The sequence below is a fragment of the Paroedura picta genome, chromosome 10 (assembly GCF_049243985.1).
Source record: "Paroedura picta isolate Pp20150507F chromosome 10, Ppicta_v3.0, whole genome shotgun sequence".
Taxonomy (NCBI): domain Eukaryota; kingdom Metazoa; phylum Chordata; class Lepidosauria; order Squamata; family Gekkonidae; genus Paroedura; species Paroedura picta.
Genome location: NC_135378.1, coordinates 1216183 through 1238885, shown reverse-complemented (window position 1 = coordinate 1238885; position 22703 = coordinate 1216183). Strand labels below are relative to the sequence as shown.

Sequence of the window (22703 nt, the reverse complement as noted above, 5' to 3'; positions counted from 1 at the left end):
GTTGTGGCTGCTTCCTTGCCTCGGGACATGTGTCCTTTTGTGTGTGCTGCCTCAGCAGAACATTGTCACAACCCCAGAACCCCATCTTGGAAAATCAAGAGGGGCCGAGGGGGTGGGAGTGCCGGGGTTCCTGGGAAACCAACCTGCTGTGGGGTTCACTGCACGTCTTCCTCGTTTCTTCATGGAGCGCCATCCTATTCTCCCCACCCCCACTCGTGAGCAGCCCCGGAATTGGAGGTGGGTGGAGTTTCTGCTATAGGGACCAGCAGGATTTGTGGCTCCCCCCCCCCGGTGCCTCGCTTTTTGGGTGTGAGCTGCAGTAGAGGGGTGGAACCCCCCAACAGAGGGGTCCCCAAAACATTCTTGCAGGGTGGTCCAAAACCGTAGCTCAGGCTTCTGCAACTTGTGGAGGTTTGCCCACTATTCCCTGGCTCCCCCCTCCAAGTTGGCCCCCAGTGTGTGCACGGAAGCCCCCCCGTCTTGCACAAAACCAGCCACCTGGACCAGGAAGTAAGGCAGTCGGTCAGCAGATCCATTGAACTTGGCATGAAACCTTTGCCTGGACACTTCCCCCACCATCAATCCCAGAATGCCTCCTAGACAGACTGGTGGTGTGTTCATGGGTGTGGGGGGAAACCTTGGCAGGGGCCCCTGGGGCAGCGGTCCATGTCCTGGGTGGAGCAGCAAGCGAAAACCTTTGGGAAGCGGCACCGTAGGCAGCAGGAACCAGCACAGCCTGCTGTGGAGTCAGCCGTCCGGGTACCGCCGTAGCCATGCTCGGGAGCGGAGACGACGCAGTCTGGCTCTAAGCCATCGTGGGGAGGGATGGCAGCGAGTAGGTGGAGCCCGGTGGCATTTCTCGCCCGTCAAATGGGAAGCCGTGTGTTGAAGCCGGGAGTGGCTTGCAAGGTCCTCCCTCCGGTGTTCTAGGTGGCCTCCCCAACGCCGATCCCTGCAGAGTCGAGCACGTGTGCACCTGTGCAGAGGACACAGGGCAGATTGAGGAAGTCCTCTGGCGGGCTGAGGGAAGTGCCGGCAGAAGGGGCCTCCCCCTGCTTCATCAGCCTTTCGGGGGGCAGGCTGCACTGGAGGAGCTCCCTGCCCCGTTGCCGAACGTCACCTGCTTTAAACTGCCACCGACCTTCGTGCAAACCACTGGCCCCCAGCTGTCACCTCTTTGCCCTTGCAAGCTGGGGTGCTGTGCACACCTCCCCCAGAGCCCTTCATGCCCTTGGGGGACCAGAGTGCGGCTCTGGCTGCCCTCTTGGAGGGCCAGTGCATCCCGCAGCTGTGCACTGAGGGTCTTCACCTGATTCTCACTAACCACAGCCCAGAACTTCACACCTGCTGTCTGCAGGGGAGATCTCTGAAGGTCTCTGTGGCCTTGGCACGCTGGGGTTCCTCCTCCACGCCACTCCCTGGCAGCAGTCCCAGGCGTGTGCATTTCTCCTCGGACAGGGGCCCCGCCGCTTGACGGGATGTGTTCTCTTTGGAGTGCTGCTCACCAGTCACGGTTTCTTGATGAACTGGAAGATCCCACCTGCAGCCCGGGAGGAAGTGGGAAAGATTGACATGGCTCATGCCACACAGACAGTTCCCTGGTTTGTTTGTTTTTAATAGACATGGACCAAATAATCAAATTGAGGATCCTCAGAGATCCAAACCCTGACTCACATGGCCAATGTTTCTTGGCAAGCACCAAGAGTTAGCTTCTCACCTGCTTTCAGCCACCCTGAACCCTCCGGCGGGGTGGGGTGGGGTGGGGTGGGATGGGGTATCTTGTTGGAACTTGGTTGTTTCTCCCAGGGAATTTCTCCATGGCCATTAAGCCCGTTTTCCTTCTTGTCTGTAGGGCAATTCCAGGCTGTTCAGCACCTGTGCCAATTCTACAGTGCAGTTTGTCCAGATGAAGTCCAGTGTCTTTTTTACAATGAGTACCAGCTTTCTTTACTAAGGAAAATGCCTGACAAAGTCACGGAGGGGCAGGTGTTGGAAGCCATCAGCCGGCTGTATCTGTCTCTAGGCACTGAAAGGTGAGGACCAGCTGTTCTCGGAAATGATGCGTTTCAAACTGAAAGCTGCTAAGTCTCACTGCTGTTTATCTTAAGCACACAAAACTTCGGTGAACAACAATTCCATGTAAGCAACTCTGTTTTTATTTACTTCATTTCTATCCTGCCTTTCCCCTCCAGTAGGAACCCAAAGTGGCTTAAAGTTTTTTTCCCTTTCTCTATTTTATTTTCAAAACAACTCTGTGATGTAGGTGAGTCTAGCCCAGTGTCACCCACTGACTGGATTTGAACCCAGACCTCCCCATATCTAGTCGGACATTCTAAGCGCTGCAGGACAGCCAAAGGTCTAGTTTTGCCCTCAGATCACCACGTGATGGATGGTGGCAGCGACCCAGTATGTGGTCCATTGGTCAGGGGCAAGCAGTAGCCCAATGACCTCTGTGAAGGTTGGGGAAACAGAGTGTTTCATTGGGGTGGAACCGACTCACTTTTACCTTGCAGGTCCGCTTCTACCTTGCCCACCCCCTGTTCTGGCTGGCTGCCAACTTCAAGTGGGCAGCACAAGGGACTCTTTGGGTAACCCCGTTGCCACCCCCTGGGTAAAGTCTAGGATCACGAGCTAGGAAAACCAGGGCTCCTAGCCCCGCATTTCCACACCTTGCCCCTGTGGCCTCTTATGGCCGCCACCCGCGAGCCCTGTGGGGGTGAAGGACTGGCAGGGGCCACCACTCTGGGCCTTCCCTTCGCACTGGGCTAGCGTTTCCGAGGCGGCGAAGCGCTACGTGGATCAGAGGACCACGGCACACTTCCAGTCTATAAAAGGTTTATATTAAGAGGATGAGGTTCAAAAGCAGATCTCTAGCACAGCACAGAGGCAAAAGAAGTGAGATGAAATGCATTCTTTCTCTCCTTATGCTAAACATACCCCACAGGATGTTAACCCTGGGAATGCACCTTTGCTTAAGAGGTTCCCGGAGTCTCATTGCATTGTGCGCCTGGTGAAATAGCGGCTGACCTCTTGTCCCAAGAGAAGGCTCCTTTCTTGATGGTCAGCAGGCAAAGGATAGCCGCTCACCTTTCTGTCCCCTCAGGAATTCTGGGAAGAAGAAGCTCTCCCCCTGCCCCTGGCCAGGCAAATTAACACGTGAAAGGGGAGGAGAGCGGGGTGGGGGGGGCTTAGCAGCTCCTCCCCTTTCTCCCCAGCCCAGAGGGAAAAAATGTGTCCTTTTGAAATAGCAAATGGGGCAAAATTTCACCAAAGGTGTCTTCCAGGGTCAGCCCAAGTCTGACACACGTTGATTTCCTCAGGGCCTGCAGATCTGCTTTGGAATACACCAAACAAAGTCTTGGACTGTTCATTGACCTTGAGGCCAAAGGGAAGGAGGCACAGGCCTGGCTTCAGGCAGGAAAAATATATTATATGTTGCGGCAGAACGAGTTGGTGGATCTCTATATTCAGGTAAGAGAAGATTAAGCACGTCTTTGGAATTCAGTTGGGATAGTGTGGGCATTGTGGAGGTTTGGAAGTAACTGGATTAACTGAGCATTGCAGTGCTGAGATAAATATTGTGTGTCTCAGCAATTTCGCCTCCAAAGGGGAAAGCAGATACACAAAGAATCCTGAACAGAAAGGGGCTATGGTGGCCTTGGCTGGCAAGAGTTTTCCTCCATTTTTCTTTTCCTGTCAGATTGATTTGCCTTAGTTAAGTATTTTCCTCTTTCCTGAAGAACTCTGGCTGTTCCGCCCTGTCATTCTTCAGAGCTAACTCCCTGTTTAGGGGTCAAAGGCAAACAGACTAACAACTGGACTTCTAGATTAATAGAAAGCTTTATTGCTAGCACTTCTGATCACTTCAACGTCTGTAGTCAATTCTGATCGATACATGGAAAGCAAGCATTTATCAATGGCTCATTCCCGCCCAAACGCCCCCCATTCCCAGGGAGAGAATTCCCCCCTCCCACAGGTGCCATCCGGGGCGCTCTCCCAGATCCTCACCCGGCTGCGTAACAGACAACCCTCCCTTCCTGATAACAAAGCACAGAGAAACATTTCCAAGATTGAAGCACAAGGCAGTGACAAATAGTTCAGGATTGTAAAGGGGTTATAAAAGGTTCTTCAAACAGCACACAACAAACCAAAATGGAGTTTCTCAGGTCAATCACAAATCATGGCAGAGGTCAGAGGGACTAATCATAGAATCATAGAGTTGGAAGTGGCCACACAGGACATCTAGTCCAACCCCTGCCCAATGCAGGATCAGCCCAAAGCATCCTAAAGCATCCAAGAAAAGTGTGCATCCAACCTTTGCTTGAAGACTGCCAGTGAGGGGGAGCTCACCACCTCCTTAGGCAGCCTATTCCACTGCTGAACTACTCTGACTGTGAAAAACCTTTTCCTGATATCTAGCCTATATCGTTGTACTTGTAATTTAAACCCATTACTGCGTGTCCTCTCCTCTGCAGCCAACAGAAACAGCATCCTGCCCTCCTCCAAGTGACAACCTTTCAAATACTTAAAGAGGGCTATCATGTCCCCTCTCAACCTCCTTTTCTCCAGGCTGAACATTCCCAAGTCCCTCAACATATCTTCATAGGGCTTGGTCCCTTGGCCCCAGATCATCCTCATTGCTCTCCTCTGTACCCTTTCAATTTTATCAAAGTCCTTCTTGTAGTGAGGCCTCCAAAACTGCACACAGTACTCCAGGTGTGGTCTGACCAGGGACATATACAATGGGACTATGACATCTTGTGATTTTGATGTGATGCCTCTGTTGATACAGCCCAAAATGGCATTCGCCTTTTTTACCGCTGCATCACACTGCCTGCTCATGTTTAGTTTACAATCCACAAGTACCCCAAGGTCTCGTTCACACACAGTATTACCTAGAAGCGTATCCCCCATCCAGTAGGCATGCTTTTCATTTTTTTGACCCAGATGCAGAACTTTACACTTATCTTTATTAAATTGCATCTTGTTCTCATTTGCCCATTTTTCCATTGTGTTCAGATCTCGTTGAACTCTGTCTCTATCTTCTGGAGTATTTGCCAGTCCTCCCAATTTGGTGTAATCTGCAAACTTGATGAGTAGTCCCTCCACCCCCTCATCTAGATCATTAATAAATATGTTAAAAAGTACCGGGCCGAGCACCGAGCCCTGAGGTACCCCGCTACTCACCTCTCTCCAGTCTGATGAAACACCATTGACAACAACTACTTGAGTGCGGTTCTCTAACCAATTCCCTATCCACCTAACTGTCTGAAAATCCAGATTGTAGTCCTTCAATTTATCCATCAGAACATCTTGGGGAACCTTATCAAAAGCTCCAAGTAAACGACATCAACTGAATTTCCGCGATCCAGCAAATCTGTTACTTGGTCAAAAAAGGAAACCAGGTTGGTCTGACAGGACCTGTTGGAGACAAATCCATGCTGACTTCCTTGGATCACCAAATTGTCCTCCAGATGTTTGCAGATCGCTCCCTTTAATATCTGCTCCATTATCTTCCCCACAACAGAGGTCAGACACACTGGTCTGTACATACACAGTGTTACCTAGAAGCGTATCCCCCATCCAGTAGGCTTGCTTTTCATTTTTCTGACCCTATGTACCCTTTCAATTTTATCCATGTCCTTCTTGAAGTGACCTAATCTAATCCTGACATTAGGTTAAATAGGGAAATTCTCCTCTTGCTCCTTGGTCGGAAAGTTTCCTAAACTTTCTTCCCAACTTTCCCCCAGTTCTCTTGTCTGTGTTAAACCTCTCTCAACTACAGGCAAAATCAAACTCAACTTAGTAAAGGCAAAAAATTGACTTAGTCTGTCCTCCACTTGCAACTCTCTCAAGATTTTCTTTGCTCAGCTGATGCTAACCAATCAGGTTGCTTGAAGCAGGCAGATCCTTTTCGCATATAATACAACGAAGACAATTCTCACCCATGCTATAGTGATGTGTATGGTTTTTTTTACCTAAATGAAGAACTTCACATTTATCACTATTGAAATTCATTTTATTCATTTTACCCCAGTTTTCTAGCCTGTCAAAATGATTCTGTATTCTATTTCTAGTGTTTACTACGCCTCCCTGTTTACTGTCACCTGCAGATTTAATAAGGACCTCCTATATTCCTTCATCCAGATCATTTATAAATATGTTGAACAACACAGGGCCCAGGACAGATCCTTGGGGTACTCCACTTGTCACTCATCTCAAAGAAGATGGCGAGCCATTTACAAGCACCTTTTGCATGTGATCTGTCAATCAGTTCTCCACCTAACAGTAACAGGATCGATACTGCATTTTAGCAATGTCAATAAGAATTAGGTTTGTGCGCTTAGAAGAAGAAGAGGGGGAGGGGGAGGGGGGAGGAGGAGGTGGTGGTGGTGGTGGTTCTTATATGCCGCTTTTCTCTACCCGAAGGAGGCTTGTCCATCCGCACCCAACAGTGGGCCTCCTTTACGTTTGCTCCTCACATAACTGAAAAATCTTTTTTTGTTACAGTGGGCTTCCCTGGCCAATCTTAGCTCACTCTCAGCTTTGGCCTTTCTTATGATTGATCTACAGTGCCTAGTAACCTGTAGGTGCTCTTCTTTAGAGCTCTGTCCTTCCCTCCATTTCCTGAACATCTCCCTTTTCTTTCTTAGTTCCTCTTGAAGTTCTCTGTTCATCTTTCTTAGTTCCTCTTGAAGTTCTCTGTTATTTAACATTCCCTTTAGATTTGAGATCTTCTCATCTTCAGATCTTGCCATCACACCAAGTTCTGAATTTATGTCTCACTCCCCCTTTCTGTCTAGTTTAAAGCCCTCTTCACTAGGTGTGCAAGGGTTCTCCCAAAAATACTTTTCCCATCCCTTGTGAGGTGCACGCCGTCTCCTGATAATAGCCCCTCATATTGACATCGTTGACCATGATCCAGAAATCCAAATTGTTCCTGTCGACACCACTGACGTAGCCAGTCATTTACTTGCATGATTTTTCTCTCTCTTCCTATGTCTCGGCCACTTACAGGAAGGACTGATGAAAACACAACCTGTGCTCCCAGGTCCTTTACCTTTTTCCCCAGATCCACAAAGTCTTTCTTAATATGTTCCATGTTCTGCTGGGCAGTATTACTTGTTCCTACATGGATGAGAAAGAAGGGGCAATGATCTGTGGGCTTGATGAGCCTGTCCAGCTGTTCTGTCACATCCTTAAAGCGTGCACCAGGTAGGCGGCAGACCTCTCGAGACAACAAGTCTGGTCTATACTCTTTGGCCTCTACACCTCTTAGCAAGGAATCCCCAATTACCAGTACCTGGCTCGCCAGATTAGAAGTCCGCTCTCCTGACCACTACACCAAACTGGCTGGGGGGGAGGGAGGCACCGGTGGTGGCACGCAGGCGCAAAGCTCTGTGCCTACATGTGTGCGCTGACTGGTGTACCAGCGCCGGTGCCACCCCTCCCCACCACGCCGCAGCGCTGGCTGCTTCTGGCTGGAACGTCCACTTTGGCACCCAAAGCACACAACCCTAATAAGAATATTGTATGGGACCTTAGCTAAAGCCCCACTGAAATCAAGGTAAACTATGTCCACAGCATTTCCCTGATCAAGAAAGATAGTAACTTTCTCAGAAAAAAATATAAGGTTAGTCTGACATGACTTGTTCTTGAGAAAACCATGCTGACTCTTAGTAATTACAGCCATCTGCTCTAACTGCTCAAGGACCGACTGTTTGATGATTCATTCTAAAATTTTGCCAGCTATAGACATCAAGCTCATGGGTCAGTAATCCTTAGTAGTTATCCTCCTTTCCCCCCTTCTAGATGGGGACAACAGTTGCCTGCCTCAAATCTTCTGGCACTTCACCTGTTCTCCACTTCCCCTTTGCAGGCCTTGTCAAACTGTGTTAGTTCCGTGAGGACCCTTATCTTTTCTGGGAGCTCATTCCACTAGCTGAGGGCCAGGACAGAGGTTTTGGCCCTGGGTTTTGTCAGGTTTCTTCGTTGCCAGGAAAAACACAGTCCTTGACTGGCTTCAAAGGGTATGTTTATTTCTGGATCAAACAAGAGTAGACAGACATCAGCATTGTCAGCACTGAATTTCTCAGTGCAGTTACACCACGTATAATACTTTTGCTCAACCCCCTTTGTGGGATCGAAAACGTGGGGAAAAGGAAAAATATTCCAGGTGGCTGGGAACTCTCTATGAGTCGAAGGACAGGGAGGTAAGACCATAGGAGTCAGGGAAGGACCACAAACTCCCCAATGTCTAACCATAACAAACTGAACAACATATGCATGTAGATGAAAGAGAAACAAAATCCCGATGGCTATTAGACCTTGTCCAGACCCAGGGATCTTCAGGCGAGCACTCGAGATTCCACAGCTTTCACAGACCTATGTTTCAATAAATGCCAACATGTTTTACAATACAAAAGCAGTTCCCCCAGCTGGGGGAGGGGGGATGATGGAAAAATATACATTAGGACCACAACCATTTGACAGAACCAATCCTTGTGGCCAGGGATCACTAGCTGGTTTGAAATGGTGGAGCACAGCACTCTTTGAGAGGCAGGCCTTCAAGTACTCCAGGCCCAGACCGTGTATGCCCTTGAAGGTAATTACAAGTCAGGTCAGACTAACCTTAAGCCTGATCTGGAATTCGAGTGGCAACCAGCGCAGTTGTTGGATGGGCCGGACGTGGGACCTCCTCCCTGGCTGCAGCATTCTGGGGTAGTTGTACTTTCCGAAGGCCTGTGAAGAGTGAGTTGTAGAAGTCCAGTCTAGAGGTGAATGTCACATGGATCACTGTGGCCAGGTGTTCCAGGGCCAAGTAGGACACTAGCAGTTTGGATTGGCGAAGGTGGTAGAAGGCCAGCTGTGCTATTCTTGTGACCTGGGCTTCCATTGAGAGGGAAGCATCTAGGATAACGCCCAGGTTCCTGGCAGAGTGAGTCACTGATAGCTTCACATGACCCAGATGGGGCAGATGCACTTCCTTGCTTGGACCCTTACTGCCCAGCCACAGGAATTCTTATATTTGGTCCGCGACAGCCCTTTCAACCATTTTTCCCAGGAAAAATGCAAAAAGGGTCGGTAGTTGTTGGGCTCTTGTGGTTCAGAAATGTTTTTTCATCAGTGGGAGAACCACTGCCTCATTTAGCCCTTCTGGGAATTCTCCCATTTCAAGGAAGAGGTTAACTATCTCCCTGAGGGGGCCCCTTATTTTTATATCTGGTGTTTTTATTAGCCATGATGAACAAGGACCTAGTGGGCATGTGATTGAGCTCTCTGCTGTAAGCATCCTGTCCACTGTCATCTGAAGTTACTCAGTGTTCTCTCCAAAGACGGCCAAGGGGCCTCTAGTTCACCTTCTATATTTAAGGTTGGAGGGAGGTCATGGTGGAGTGTCGAGATTTATGTCTGCATAACGACTCACAAATGCCTCACAGCTGATATCCAATTGGCTGTTTTGTTGCACTTCCTCTAGAGTAGTGAGAGATCAAACTATCCTAAACAATGGTGCTGGGCGTGAGTTAGTGAACACAGTGGTAGTGGAGTAGAGGTTGCATTTCAATAACTTCACAGCCATCTCATAGGCTTTCATCTGCATTAAAAAAAAACATTCTCAAGACTTCATTGTGGGTCTTCCTCCAAACTCGCTCAAGTCATCTCAGTTCCTGTTCCTTCTTGCAAAGCTCCTCAGTGTACCTAGGAGCTCGCTTGACACGGGGGCGATCTCATCCTTGGCAGCCAGCATTCTATCATGCCAGTCGCTGAACTGACCATTGAGAGAAGTGCCGGGAGGCATTGGGTCCTGCAGAACATTCAGGAATCCAGTCAGATCCATAAGTCTCCACAGGTGAGCAAAAATCCGCTCTGCGTCCAGCTGAGAAGGGTGTGGTAGCCTTAGCCGAGCCTTCAGGGCATGGTGGTCTGACCATGGCACGGCATTTGCTGTGACCAGGTCCACATTCAAACGTGTGCCAAAAATGAGGTCCAGGGTGTGGCCTGCCTGATGGGTAGGACCAACAACAAATTGCAAGAGCCCTGGCGGCTGACAGCAGGTCCAACCCATTTCTAGAGGATGGTAGCTTGGCCTAGGGGACTGTAGCGTTCAAGCCGCCACTGCTGAAAATTATTCCCACACACTGAAGTTTCCTGCCTACATTTGTGGCCTGTTGGTAGACTTGGCCTAGTTCTTTCCAGCAAACCACCTGCCAGATTAACTCCCCCCCCCCCAAAGTAAAAGTAAAAGTTTTGTCCTGTTCTATTGTCGGTCCCTCTGGTGGCCTCCCCCCCCCTCCGTTGTCCTGCGCATTCCTTTCTTTCTGTGTACTTCTTTCTTCTTGGTCTTTAATTTCATTCCTTCTCCATCTGAGAAAGCTTTACGGGGGCCTTCAGGGGCTCTTGTGGGTCCCGGTGGAGAGGAGGTCTGAGCTGCAGGTCTGGGTGGCAATACCTGAGGTGGGGCGTTCTTGGTGCCGCTTGGCGCTCTGATGCGTGGCTTGGGGCAGTGGCCCTGCAATGCAGAGGCGGAGCCCTCTACGGCCTGGGTGGCAGGGGGGTGACAGTGGCTACGGCGATGCCTCGTGTGGCCCCTAGGCAGCAACAGCACACCTGGCACACCCCATGCGACAGGCTGCACCGATGGCAGGTCGGGCCCGGAGTAGTAATGGGGCTGTTCGGATGGCTGCCATGGCAGTGGTGGTTGAGCATGGCCTGGGTGCTGTGGTGACACGGTGCAGTCCTGGGCTGCAGCGAGACGGCGGTGGGGTGGAGGGCTCCCAGCATGGTCCAAGTCAGCAGCAGCAGCAGCAGCAGCAGCAGCAAGGCCTTGATGGCATCCTCAAGAAGCGCTGGTGGAGGGTGACCTCTCTCTTTTCTTCTTTTCTTCGTTTCAGTCTTTCTTGAATAGATTTCCTTCTCTTTCTTCTTCTAGTTTGAGTCGGTTGGGATTGATTTCTTCTTGTCCTTTAGGTTTTGTTCCAATCTGTTAGGTTTCCTTTTTGGATTTTTTTTCTCTGTGGTTTAATTTGGTTTGGGTGTTTAATTTATTGTTTTTTGGTTTCTTTGATCAGATTTTGGTGTCTTGTGACGGCTTTTTCTGGGTTGGTCCGATCTAATTTAAGGAGCAGTCGGATTCCATGACTGGTCCAGCTGCCATCTCCCATCTCGTTTCCTCAATGAGTCTTTTCATTACTCACTTCTTTTGAAAGCTGTTTCTGGAGCCATCCTGGTTTCTTTAGGATCCTCCCTGTTTTCCTTCTCAAGGGACTTGTCTGCGATTGTGCCTTCAGTATTACACGTTTGAGAAATTCCCAACCTTCTGGGGCTTCTGTCTCCTGTAAGTTTTTCTGACCACAGGATTCTACCCAATGAAATTTTAGGTTTATTAAAATTTGCTCTCCTGAAGTCCAGCCTTTGTGTAAAACTCTGTACAGCTTTTCTCTCCCCCAAGCTCATAAAGTCCAAAATCACATGGTCACTTCACCAAGCGTGCGCACAACTTTTACCTGGTCAACCAGCTCTTCCCTATTGGTGAGAATCACGGTTGCCCCTTTCACTTTCTGGGAAATAAAGTCATCAAGAATTGATTGGACTTTTAGCAAAGCGAGTCTTTCAACATATAACTGGTAATTGAAATCTCCCATGATTGTTAGGTCTTGTCTCTCTGAGAACTTCGTAATCTGGTCTAGGAGCATCTCCTCCAAGTCCTCCGCCTGGCCTGGCAGTCTATAGGAGACCCCCAACATAATACCAGTATTATTTCCTACTCCTTTTATTTTTCCCCAAAGACTCTCAGCTGAACTCTCATGCTCAGCCACATGTATTCCCTCACAAGTCTATATATTCTTAATATTCTTAACTCCTCTTCCCTTCTTTATTTGTCTGTCTGTCCCTTTTAAATAAGTTGTACCCCACAATCCTATTATTCCAGTTGGGAGAGTTATCCCACCAGATTTTTGTAATGCCTATTAGACCACAGTCCCCTTCCTTTATTAGGACTTCTAGTTCATCCTGCTTTCCCCCAATTACCAGCACCCGTCCCCTCGTCCTAACACATTGGGAAGCAGAAGACGCAGCCCTCTCGTCCACAGGGGCCCGTGAAACACCTTCTGAGCTTTGGGGGAGTTGAGGGAATAGCTCTTGTTCCTGTGGTCCAGAGCCTCTGTCTACAGGCAGATCCTGGAAATGATGTCTGAGTGTCAGAGGGGCAGAACATCTGGATAACATTCTTCCATCCGCTTTCCTCTTGTATTGGGTTCTTCTCTAATTGGTGAGACATCTTTCCCACCTACAGTTCTTTTTCTGTTTCCATTACATTTCTAAGAGTTTAAGAAATGCAGCCTGTCACAGGCTCAGTATGACCATGAAAGGAAAGGGGTGCTGGCACCTCAACATTTGAGTGATGGCAGTCCGACTGGTGGTGTAGGGCCATGCAAAGAAATGGCTGGAAATTGTGCATTTGGAAGGTTAGACGGAAAAGACAGACTGAGAGCTCTTTTCTGTCAGGATCAGTGCCTGCTCTCTGCCATGAATCTTTGTATTAGCCTGAGCCTCTCCATATTTTCTTAGCCTTAGTTTTACCTTTTGCTTTTGGGTCTCTATGTAACCTCGACCCTCTATATTTTTAGCTGCCTGCCTGAAATCGAAACCTGTCTGCTGTACTCTGCTATCATGATTTGCTGTGAACTATTTGTCTTTTGAACCGGCCAGCAAGGCCTGCTCTGTGTAACAAAAGTAGTTATCTTGTCAGTGGGCACCGGGCAGCCCAAGGACGTGCGAGAAGTAACACTCCCTGGTTTATTGCACCTGGTGCTCCATCCCCCCTCCCTTGGGAACCTTCAAGTTTTGGGCAGGAGAATTCTCTTGAAAAGAGTCTGCAAGTGTATCTTTGGGCAGATTTGACTTCACTAGTTATGGTGACTGAAGTAACTTCTCAATAAAGCTTTCTTATTATAGAAGTACGTTGTGAGTTCTTCCAGCATCTGACATTTTCTTTTCCTGCCTTGTGCAGGTGGTTGGACTAGATGAATCTGGAGATACCCCCCAATTCTATGATTCTAAGATTCTTCTCAACTGCAAAGGAAAATGATGTTGCATTGATCAGATTATTTACTTAACTACTGTGAAGAGCTCCAGTTGATTGTGAACCAGGAGGCATTCCTGCCAAGCGGAGAGTAACGCATTGCCTGAATTAGACCCACACGACACTGTCAGCTGAAGGCACTGCCAGCTCCTCCTGGCAGACGGTGTTGCTGGACGCAGAGCCAGTAGAGGGTTTATAACAAAGAAGGGGGAACAGTAATTCAAGTACAGTTCAAGGATGTGACATTGGGGCACTAAAAGTTGCAGTGATGGCCTCTTTACAGCATGGTACCAGGGAAAAGTGGATTGAAAGAATCACTGAGTTACATTGTGCTTCTATTTGAGATGGTTACTACTTCATTTTAATTGCAAATACATTGGGAGGTGGTGGGTTCTCCCTCTGGAGAGCCCTCTGACGGAGAGGCTGATTCTGTGAAGGCTCCAGGGGGTGGCAGGAGACAGAGGGTTGTGAGTGTCCTACAATGTGCAGGGGGGTTGGACTAGATGACCCAAGAGGTACCTCCCAACTCTGTGATTCTATAATTCTACATCTCTCTAGGTTGCCCAGAATGCTGCTGCCTGCACTCAGGATCCTAACTTAGAAATGAATGTATTTGAAGCTTCTGGAGACATATTTTTCAATGGCGACTGGGAAAAAGGAAAGGCGGTGTCCTTCTACAGGGTTAGTGTTCCTTGTCATTGTTTCTATTTCTATATCATGTCGCAGGGCCTCTGAGGAAGCTGCACACAGCAAGGTTCTCTCGTTCCCCATTTGCTCCCCAAACTATCTGTGCTTCCATCTGGTCTCAGTAGCTTAGTGTCATGAACACCTGGAGGGCTCAGGTGAAGAGCTCTGTTGGTGGGCAGCAGCCAAAGGAAAGAAGAACAGGTGCCTGCTGCTGTTTCCAGGGCAGGAGGGCATTCCGAGCACACGGGACACAGAGAGGCATTTTTATTTTATTTTATTTTATTTATTATTTTTTTATTATTGAATTTATTTCCCGCCACTCCCTTGCGGCTCGTGGCGGGTTACAACAGTATACACCCCATAAAATACATTAAAACCAATTAACATGTCAATATTAATGACTACCTGGCAAGAGCGGCTAATCAACTACCCATTCCCCCTTAGCAAGTGGAGAGGGGATACTGATGGTACTCATGTCTAATCCCAATCCTCAGGTCCCGGGGGGGCGTAGGTGTTAAGCCTGGTCTCAACCGTAAATCTAGCGGAAGAGCTCCGTCTTGCAGGCCCTGCGGAACGATGGAAGGTCCCGCAGGGCCCGCAGTTCTCCCGGGAGCTCATTCCACCAGGCAGGGGCCAGGACCGAGAAGGCCCTGGCCCTGGTCGAGGCCAGGCGTGCTTCCCTAGGGCCGGGGACGACCAATAGATTTTCTCCCGCAGAACGTAAAGCTCTACGGGGGGCATAGGGCGATAAGCGGTCCCTCAGGTATGTGGGTCCCAACTCGCGTAGAGCCTTGAAGGTTAAAACCAAAACCTTGAACCGGATCCGGGCAGCAATTGGCAACCAGTGCAGCTGCCTCAGCACTGGCTGGATATGGGCCCTCCAAGGTGTACCAGTGAGGACCCTGGCAGCTGCGTTCTGCACTAGCTGAAGTTTCCGGATCAAGGACAAGGGAAGGCCCGCGTAGAGCGAGTTACAGAAATCTATTCTGGAGGTGACCGTTGCATGGATCACCGTGGCCAGGTGTTCGGGGGACAGGTAGGGCGCTAGTAGTCGGGCCTGGCGAAGTTGGAAGAATGCCTGGCCTGCTACTCTTTTGATCTGTGCCTCCAAAGTTAGGGAGGCATCAATGATCACGCCCAAATTCCTGGCCTGGGACGCGATGGTAAGATGCGCCCCTCCCAGGGTGGGCAAGCGCGCTTCCTGATCCTGCCCCCTGCGTCCCAGCCACAGGACCTCCGTCTTGGAGGGGTTGAGTTTCAGACAACTCTGCTCGAACCATTCTGTCACCGCTTCCAAACATCTGGCAAATGGTTCCGGGGGAGAGTCCGGGCGGCCGTCCATGAGGAGATAGAGCTGGGTGTCATCAGCGTACTGGTGGCAACCCAGTCCAAAACTCCGCACCAGCTGGGCCAGAGGGCGCATAAAGACGTTAAATAATGTGGGGGAGAGGACCGCGCCCTGTGGGACTCCACATGGAAGTCTGTAGGAGTGCGAGAACTCATCCCCCACTGCTACCCTCTGGGTCCGGTCCTGGAGAAAGGAGCGTATCCAGCGTAAAGCTGTGCCCCGTATCCCCGTTTCGGCGAGGCGGTGGACCAACAATTCGTGGTCCACGGTGTCAAAAGCGGCCGACAGGTCCAGAAGAACCAGCACTGCCGACCCGCCTCTATCCAGCTGGCGACGGAGATCATCCAGCAGGGCGACCAGCGCCGTCTCCACCCCGTGGCCAGGTCGGAAGCCAGACTGATATGGATCGAGTGCCGAAGTTTCTTCCAAGAATGCCAGGAGCTGGTCTGCCGCGGCCCTTTCGACCACCTTGCCCAGGAACGCTAAGTGCGATACTGGGCGGTAGCTGTCTGGGTCTCGCGGGTCCAGCATAGATCTTTTCAGGAGAGGGCGGACCACTGCCTCCCTTAACTGCTCAGGGAACTCCCCGGAATCCAGGGAGAGATTGACAATATCCCTGAGCTGGCCTCCTATCTTCTGGCCCCCTCCTTTGAGGAGCCATGACGGACAGGGGTCGAGGGGGCACGTGGTCGCCCTGACCGAACCTAGCAACTCGTCCACTTCGGGTAGAGAGAGCCGTCTGAAGCCATCGAACGTCACCTCCAAAGGCGGCCAACAGGTCTCCAGTTCATTTACTGTATTAACTGTGGCGGGAAGAGCGTGGCGGAGCGACGAGACTTTGTCTGCAAAATGGCTCATTAAAGCCTCACAGCCTAGTTCTAATTTCCTACTATTTTGGCGCCCCTCAAGGGCGGTAAGGGATCTAACTGTTCTAAATAGTTGGGCCGGGCGAGAGCTCGCGGACGCGATTTCCGCGGCAAAAAATTCCCGTTTTTCAGAAACGGTCAGAATAACAGATTTTGTACTTGCCTCGTTTTAGGACCAGGCTCTGCCACTTGCTATTCAGACCCGAGACAGGAAGGCCGAGCTGCGCCTCTGCAACAAGCTGGTGGGGCTGCTGCTGACCTTGAAGGCCTACGAGGAGTGCCTGGGATACGCCCAGACCGCTCTGGTGCTCAGTGCTGACCTAGGTAATGAGAACCCGCTCCCTTTGGACCTGTCCAGGCAGGCCTGAAATGCGATCCTTTACAACCAGATGCCTGAGTGAACCAGCCCTTACTAGGAGTTCCTTAGCCTCTTCCAGGTGATGGGGATTCCTAAGAAGTTACCCCTCTCCTTGGGAATTTTGGAGCTTCCTTTCTCATTCCTGAAGTCTTCTCTTTATATTTCTTTCAAGCTCGCGATAGCAGCGTCTAAGTATTTTTGACGGGATGCAAGGGAAGGTGCAGAAGACTATGCCTCTTTCCTGGGGTCACGGGACCCATAGTTGGGAGGAGTGGAGCTTGTGAGTGAACCCCCCCCCCCTCAGCCCAGCAAAGTGGGGCCCCAAGCGAGCCACTAGGGCTGCTCTGGGGAAAGCGGAGATCTGGGGCGGGGGGAGGGGGACGGGTTTTGAAGGCCTCCTGCTTTTGAGAATGAGTCTAAGAGGCGCGTGAGCTGAAGCAGAGGGGAAACAGGCCGCTGGTTTGTTATCACACGAACCCCCCTTGCAGGCTTCTTCACCTTGCAGGCTTCTTCGGGGGATCAGGGAAGCCACGCTCTGATGGGATTGTTCCTGGGATTCTCTCCCTTTGTGTCTTGGTTTTCTTGTTATGTAATAAATCTTCCCTTCTCCAAGCTGTAGCTTTTTAATTGTAAGATGTGGTCCAAATAATCGTTAGTGGCAATTTTTAAAAGTTCTTGCCACCCTTTGATAACTTGATACCATAACAGTACCCTTGATGGCCTAATCCAAATAATGAAAATGTTAAACAGCATTTGACGCAGAATTCTGCCCTATTCCACTGCTCACCTCCCTTCACGATGAAGATGGACCATTGCTGAGCATCCTTTGGGTTCTATCAGCTATCAGCTAATTACAAATCCATTGGATGGTGACTTTGTGCATCCCAGCAGGAGAAGATATTAATCCCGCCTCTGAAGGACAGGCTTCTTCCAAGGAACTTGCTATCCTCAAGTCCCCTGTCTGTCACCAGGGATGGGGAACATATCAGGGAGCATGTGACATCTACTGCATGCTTGCCCCGGGGACTTGCAGCCGGTGCCATTGCTGGCTCCTCGTGGAAGCTCCATTCAGATGTGCCACAGGGGCTGGTGGGGAGGGGCGGGGTTCCTTCTGCCACACCCATCCTTTTCCCTGGCCAAACGTTCAGTGTGCATGCAACTGCCTGATGTGGCGGATAAAATTTGTATTTATGTATGTATGTATCCACTCCTGAGATCTCTGGGGCAAGGAGAGCCCTGAAGGAGAAAGCCTCTTGGGTAAGGAAAGCCACCCCTCACCCCACCCCAGAGCCGGGGCAGGTGAAGCCAGACCTTTCTGGGCAGCTGCCCGTCCTCTTGCACCCAGATTTCAGTCACACACGGCAGGTCTGCCCCCTGCCCTGTGAAGTTCTCCCGCAGGGTGGAGGGCTTGTTGATCGACCTGGCCTTGCGTAAGATCAGTGTTGGCTCCTCCCTAGCTCCGTCCTCTCGTGTCTGGAGAAGGTATGGAGGTTAGAAGAACAGCAAGTGTGTCCAGGCACAAGAACTCCATGGCTGGGGCCTCAATGAAGGACCGTTATAACACCCAGTCCTTCTGTCCCATCTCCAACCACTACGATACCCCCCTTGGCCCATTATTGTTGGTATCCCCAGCTCAGGTAGGCTCCACTGCTAGGTCCCTCACCCCCGAATCATTCCCCAGCAGGGAACCAGACATTGTCTCTCTCCAATTAAAGGTAAAGGTAAAGGTATCCCCTGTGCAAGCACCGAGTCATGTCTGACCCTTGGGGTGACGCCTTCTAGCGTTTTCTTGGCAGACTCAATACGGGGTGGTTTGCCAGTGCCTTCCCCAGTCATTACCGTTTACCCCCCAGCAAGCTGGGTACTCATTTTACCCACCTCGGAAGGATGGAAGGCTGAGTCAACCTTGAGCCGGCTGCTGGGATTGAACTCCCAGCCTTATGGGCAAAGCTGTCAGACGGCTGCCTTACCACTCTGCGCCACAAGAGGCTCCTCTCTCCAATTAGCCCCCTTCTAACTGTACTAAAAATGTCCACCCTCAAACCACTCCACCTTCAAACCCACCCCTCCTTTCCCCATATAACTACAGGTAAATTGGGAGCACAAGGTGAACTGCTCCTCAGATCCCCCTCACAGAGGCGCTGTCTGGGGAACCCCTCCTGGACTCCAAGGGCACTCACTCACTGTCCCCCACTCCTCTGGCTCCACGTGAGGTCCTCACTGGGGAGTCTAAAATCACCCGCCGGCCACCTCTCCACAGGCTGCCACTGGGTGTCACTGTGGCACAGGGAATGGCAGGAGACCCTCTCCCTCCTGCATTGATCTGGCCTCTGCAGACCTTCCGCTTGCAGCTCCTCCCAACTGCCGCCAGTCCCCATGTGGCAGCCACGATGTGTGGTTTAGACCAGTGGTCTCCAACCTCCGGTCTGGGAACTGGTCCCAGTACGTAGATCAGTTGGTACCGGGCCGTGGATCCTCCTCGTCCTCCTCCCTGGCTCCTGCCTCAGGGGCTGCCCTGCCACTCTGCTGCCGTCTCACCTTTGGTGGTCTCCAGCGGCCGCCATGGCTGGGGCTCCCCCTTGGCGTGGCACTGTTAAGCTGCTGCTGGCAGCGCCCCCCACTTGGGAAAGCAAGTGGAGCAGGGGCTCAGGCGGCAGTGACGACAACCCTTGGCAAAAGACTCCCCCCCCCCCCCCGGGCCTCAGTAAAATTGTCAAGCGTTGACTGGTCCCTGGTGATAAAAAGGTTGGGGATCCCCACTGGTTTAGACCTAAGGCTTCGAAGTCAATTTCTTGTGCTGCTGCTGTTGTTTGTCTCCCTTGTCAGGGATGCAGTTGAGTGAGCAAGTGGCGTATCACCGCCTGGCTGCCGTCCACCATCGTCTGGGGCACAGTGAGCTTGCGGAGCACTTCTACCTGAAAGCCCTGTCCCTCTGCCCGTCCCCTCTGCAGTACGACGAGGAAGCCTTGTACTACATGCAGGTCTACCTGGTTCTCGGAGACCTCATCTTCTACGAGCTGAAGGTGCGAGGCTGGAAGGGGACTGATATTTGGGTCCTGATTCTGCTTGGGAGAAAAGTGGGCTCAAATGTTCGCCTAACGTAAATGAATGTAGACTCCCAGCACTCCTGCCCCAGCAGATGGCTGCTTCCCATTAGCCTTGTGAGGGCAGCCTTAAAAGCTGGGGGGAGGACTAGTCCGGGGAGTATTTTCAGCCTCTTCCAGAGGCAGCCCACAGAGCAGTCGGGCCCGGTTGGGACGGTGGGCTCTTGCTGGCCAGAGGTGTCCAGAGGTGTCCTTTGCCAAGTCCACACTTGCAAAAGGCTTTGACAAACACAGGAGAACAACAGTGAAGAGTTCTCGGTGGATGGGGAGGAGTTTTGTTCTCAGCCTCTTCTTCACAGAATCCTAGAGTTGGGAGGGGCCATACAGGCCATCTAGTCCAACTCCCTGCTCATTTTTGGGGTGGGCTTGACATTCGGCAGGGGGGCTGCATAATTTAGAGTGGGGATTTGAGGAGAAGAGAGACATTAACCACGTGCTCTGGTTAAAGCTGTACAAACTGTTTTTGTAACATTTATTTGGTGTACTTAATATACCTTTTACTTTAAAATTACTTTAAAATTTCAAGGACAGCTAAGAGCCGCTTCCCACTCTTGTGTGGCTCTCCAGGGATCCCACTGGTGTTGCCGGCAGCAAGAAATGTTCACAAGAGATGCCTAAAATGTTCTCCTTCCGTCTTTTAATTTTCCAGCCGTGCTTTTACACTGATCTAAACTCTCTGGGTAGAAAGAATTCTATATGGAATGGAATGTGGGATTGGGGCCATGAGGGAGGAAGTTCAAGGCCTGACTGGCAGACTGCGCACGGACGGATCCTGGGGGCCTGACGTCTCCATCCTGGAGCACTCAAGGAACTCAAATGAGAAGCTGCCCGTCTTCCAACCAACACGTGTCCCATGTCCCCAGGATCTGCTCCTGGACTGGAGGGTTAGAGAGCGGCCAAATTAACACCCGTTTTTTCAAATCAGGATCTGGGAAATTCGGGCCAGTAAGCATAATATCTGTTCCAGGTAAACGTATGGAAAGCATTATAGAGATAAAATTATCAAGCCCATAGAAGGGTAGACCCTGCTGAATGAAATCCAAGATGGCTTCTGCAAAGTTCTGCCTCACGCACCTTTTAGAAGTTGTTTGAAAATGTCAGCAGACAGATGGGTGGGAATGAACTGGTGGGTGGGCTTTGTTCACTTCAGCTTCCAAAGGGCTGTTGACAAAGTCCCTCAACAAAGACTTATGAGCCGGCTTTAGAGGAATGGGGCAAGAGAACGAGTGGCTCAAGAAAACATGATGCAAAGAGCAATGGTCAGTTTTTGCAACAGAGGGATGTGACCAGCGCATCATTTGACCAGAACATACATCAGAGTTCCCTCACAGGGACATCCCTAAATATGCAGTTCTGAAACACTTCTCGCAGTTAACAGAAACATCCTGGACCCCTCCAGGTACGGAGAGCTTAACTAGGTTCCCAGGCAGTTCAGGTCAAACAAGGTCTGACACCTAAAACGGCCTGCGTACAGAATAAGGAGACCATGTTACAGTCCTCAAGCAGCTGGGCTTGTGCACAAACAATGTTATAGGCACTGCAAATATTATCAGTGGAAAAGACCTCTAAAACAAAATTAGAGATGTCCTCTTTTTGTCACAAAAAGACGTCCTCTTTTTGTACACAGGTAGGATGGAAGGGGGCAGGGAACTAAGACACCCAATATTGTTCTTTCTTAACAACATGTAAGTTCCCTTTCTCTTGTTCTTGCTGGTCAGCCTGGCAGTGTGTTATATTTTAACCAGTTCGTAATTTGTCCCACCCTAGCCTTTGACAGTAGAAAAGGATTTCTGAACCAGGTGACAGAAATACAGTGTCCCCTTTTTGCCTTAGGCGTACAGTTTTACCTCAGAGGTTGGATCGCTGACTCTTAGTGAATAACAATAAGAAATTGAACTTTATTGACTCGTTGGTTTTTCTTGGATAAAAGACGTTTTAATAGGCTTAAATTCCATGCTCCCCTTCAGAGCTGGGGCTTTCTCCCCCCCCCCCCCCAAACTCCTCCTGGGTCTGCCCCTAATTTGTTCTCCTGAGCTGTATCCTAGAACACGCCTGTTCTCCCCTGGAGCTCTTCTGCTGGCATGTCTCCCGCCAGACTCCCTCCCCTGAGCCTCCTTTCAGACTAGCTCCCCTCTGGTGAGCCTTCCCTCTCTTTTCCCACTCCCTTCTCAGCCTGTCAGTTCAGGACACTGACTCTGCCTGGAATTGACTCTTTATGGGCCAGGATCTTCATTGAAACAAACCAGCTTTGGATTTATTGTTCTTCTCTTTTTCTGGATTTCCTTTTACCCTCAGTTCTGAGTCCCATCACATTATGGAGGAGGGGGCTATCAGGATGACCACCAGGTCCCAGTGGTCACTGGCCCTTTCAGTTCCAGAGGGAGTACGTTTCTTTAATCAGTTGCTGGGGAGGATGGGTGGAAGATACTGTTGTGGTCATCCCTGCTTGTAGGCTTCCTAGAGACAGCTGGTAGATCACAGTGCGAACAGAATGCCGTCCTTGATGGACCTTTGGTTTGATTCAGTACAAATGTTCTGATGGAAGTGAAAGAACCAGCAAGTAAGAGTTCCATGGGGGCCACAGCAAGAGGTCCTCTTCCCACCCTATGGTGACTGCCTGTAGTATGCTATGCTGGTCTCCTGGTGTCTCTTCCTTCCCTCTCCTGCAAGCTCTGGCATTTCCCCTCTTCTTTCACTCTTTCAGGATCCTTTTGATGCTGCTGGGTACTACAACTTGGCCCTTGCAGCAGCCATGGAATTGGGCAACAAGAAAGCTCAGCTGAAGATTTATACGAGACTAGCAATCATCTACCACAACTTTCTGGTAGACCGGGAGGTCTCTCTGTCTTACTATCAGAAGGCCCGAGCCTTTGCAACAGAGCTCAACATTCACAGAATTAACCTAGCCCCGAGTCAGTGTCCCGCGAGAGCAGCACGGGCGTTAGTGAAGACTGCCAAATGAGGCTCAGACTAGATACCCGCTGCCTGGGCAGAGTGCAAGAAATCTGCTTGCAGACCGTATGGTGCATATGTTGCTTACATTCAACAAACATCGTTCTGTTTTTAAACGGAGAAGATACGATTCTGCAAACGTCTCCAGAGGTTCACCCCTTGGATAAAACAAGCACAGAAGAAACAATCTGCATCTTTCACACTGATTTCAAAGCTAATTAAAGGCTAGTATGAGGAGATTATCGAAATGGAATGACCTGCAGGACTTCACAAGCAGTAATGCTATTAAAGCTTTTCTTGTTTGAAA

The 22703-nt window shown here is 50.3% G+C and overlaps 1 protein-coding gene across 6 annotated transcripts in view; it reads left to right on the top strand.

Moving 5' to 3' along the window:
• SH3TC1 (SH3 domain and tetratricopeptide repeats 1) overlaps positions 1 to 22703 on the top strand; it is a 68237-nt gene extending 45534 nt beyond the window's left edge. For 5 of the 6 annotated variants that reach the window (XM_077301781.1, XM_077301779.1, XM_077301784.1 and 2 more), the window contains 6 exons: positions 1853 to 2033; positions 3321 to 3471; positions 13640 to 13762; positions 16156 to 16306; positions 19167 to 19363; positions 22149 to 22703. In XM_077301781.1, coding sequence (XP_077157896.1) covers positions 1853 to 2033; positions 3321 to 3471; positions 13640 to 13762; positions 16156 to 16306; positions 19167 to 19363; positions 22149 to 22406 — 1061 coding nt within the window. In that variant the 3' untranslated portion in view covers positions 22407 to 22703. The other variant, XM_077301782.1, reaches the window with a different exon arrangement.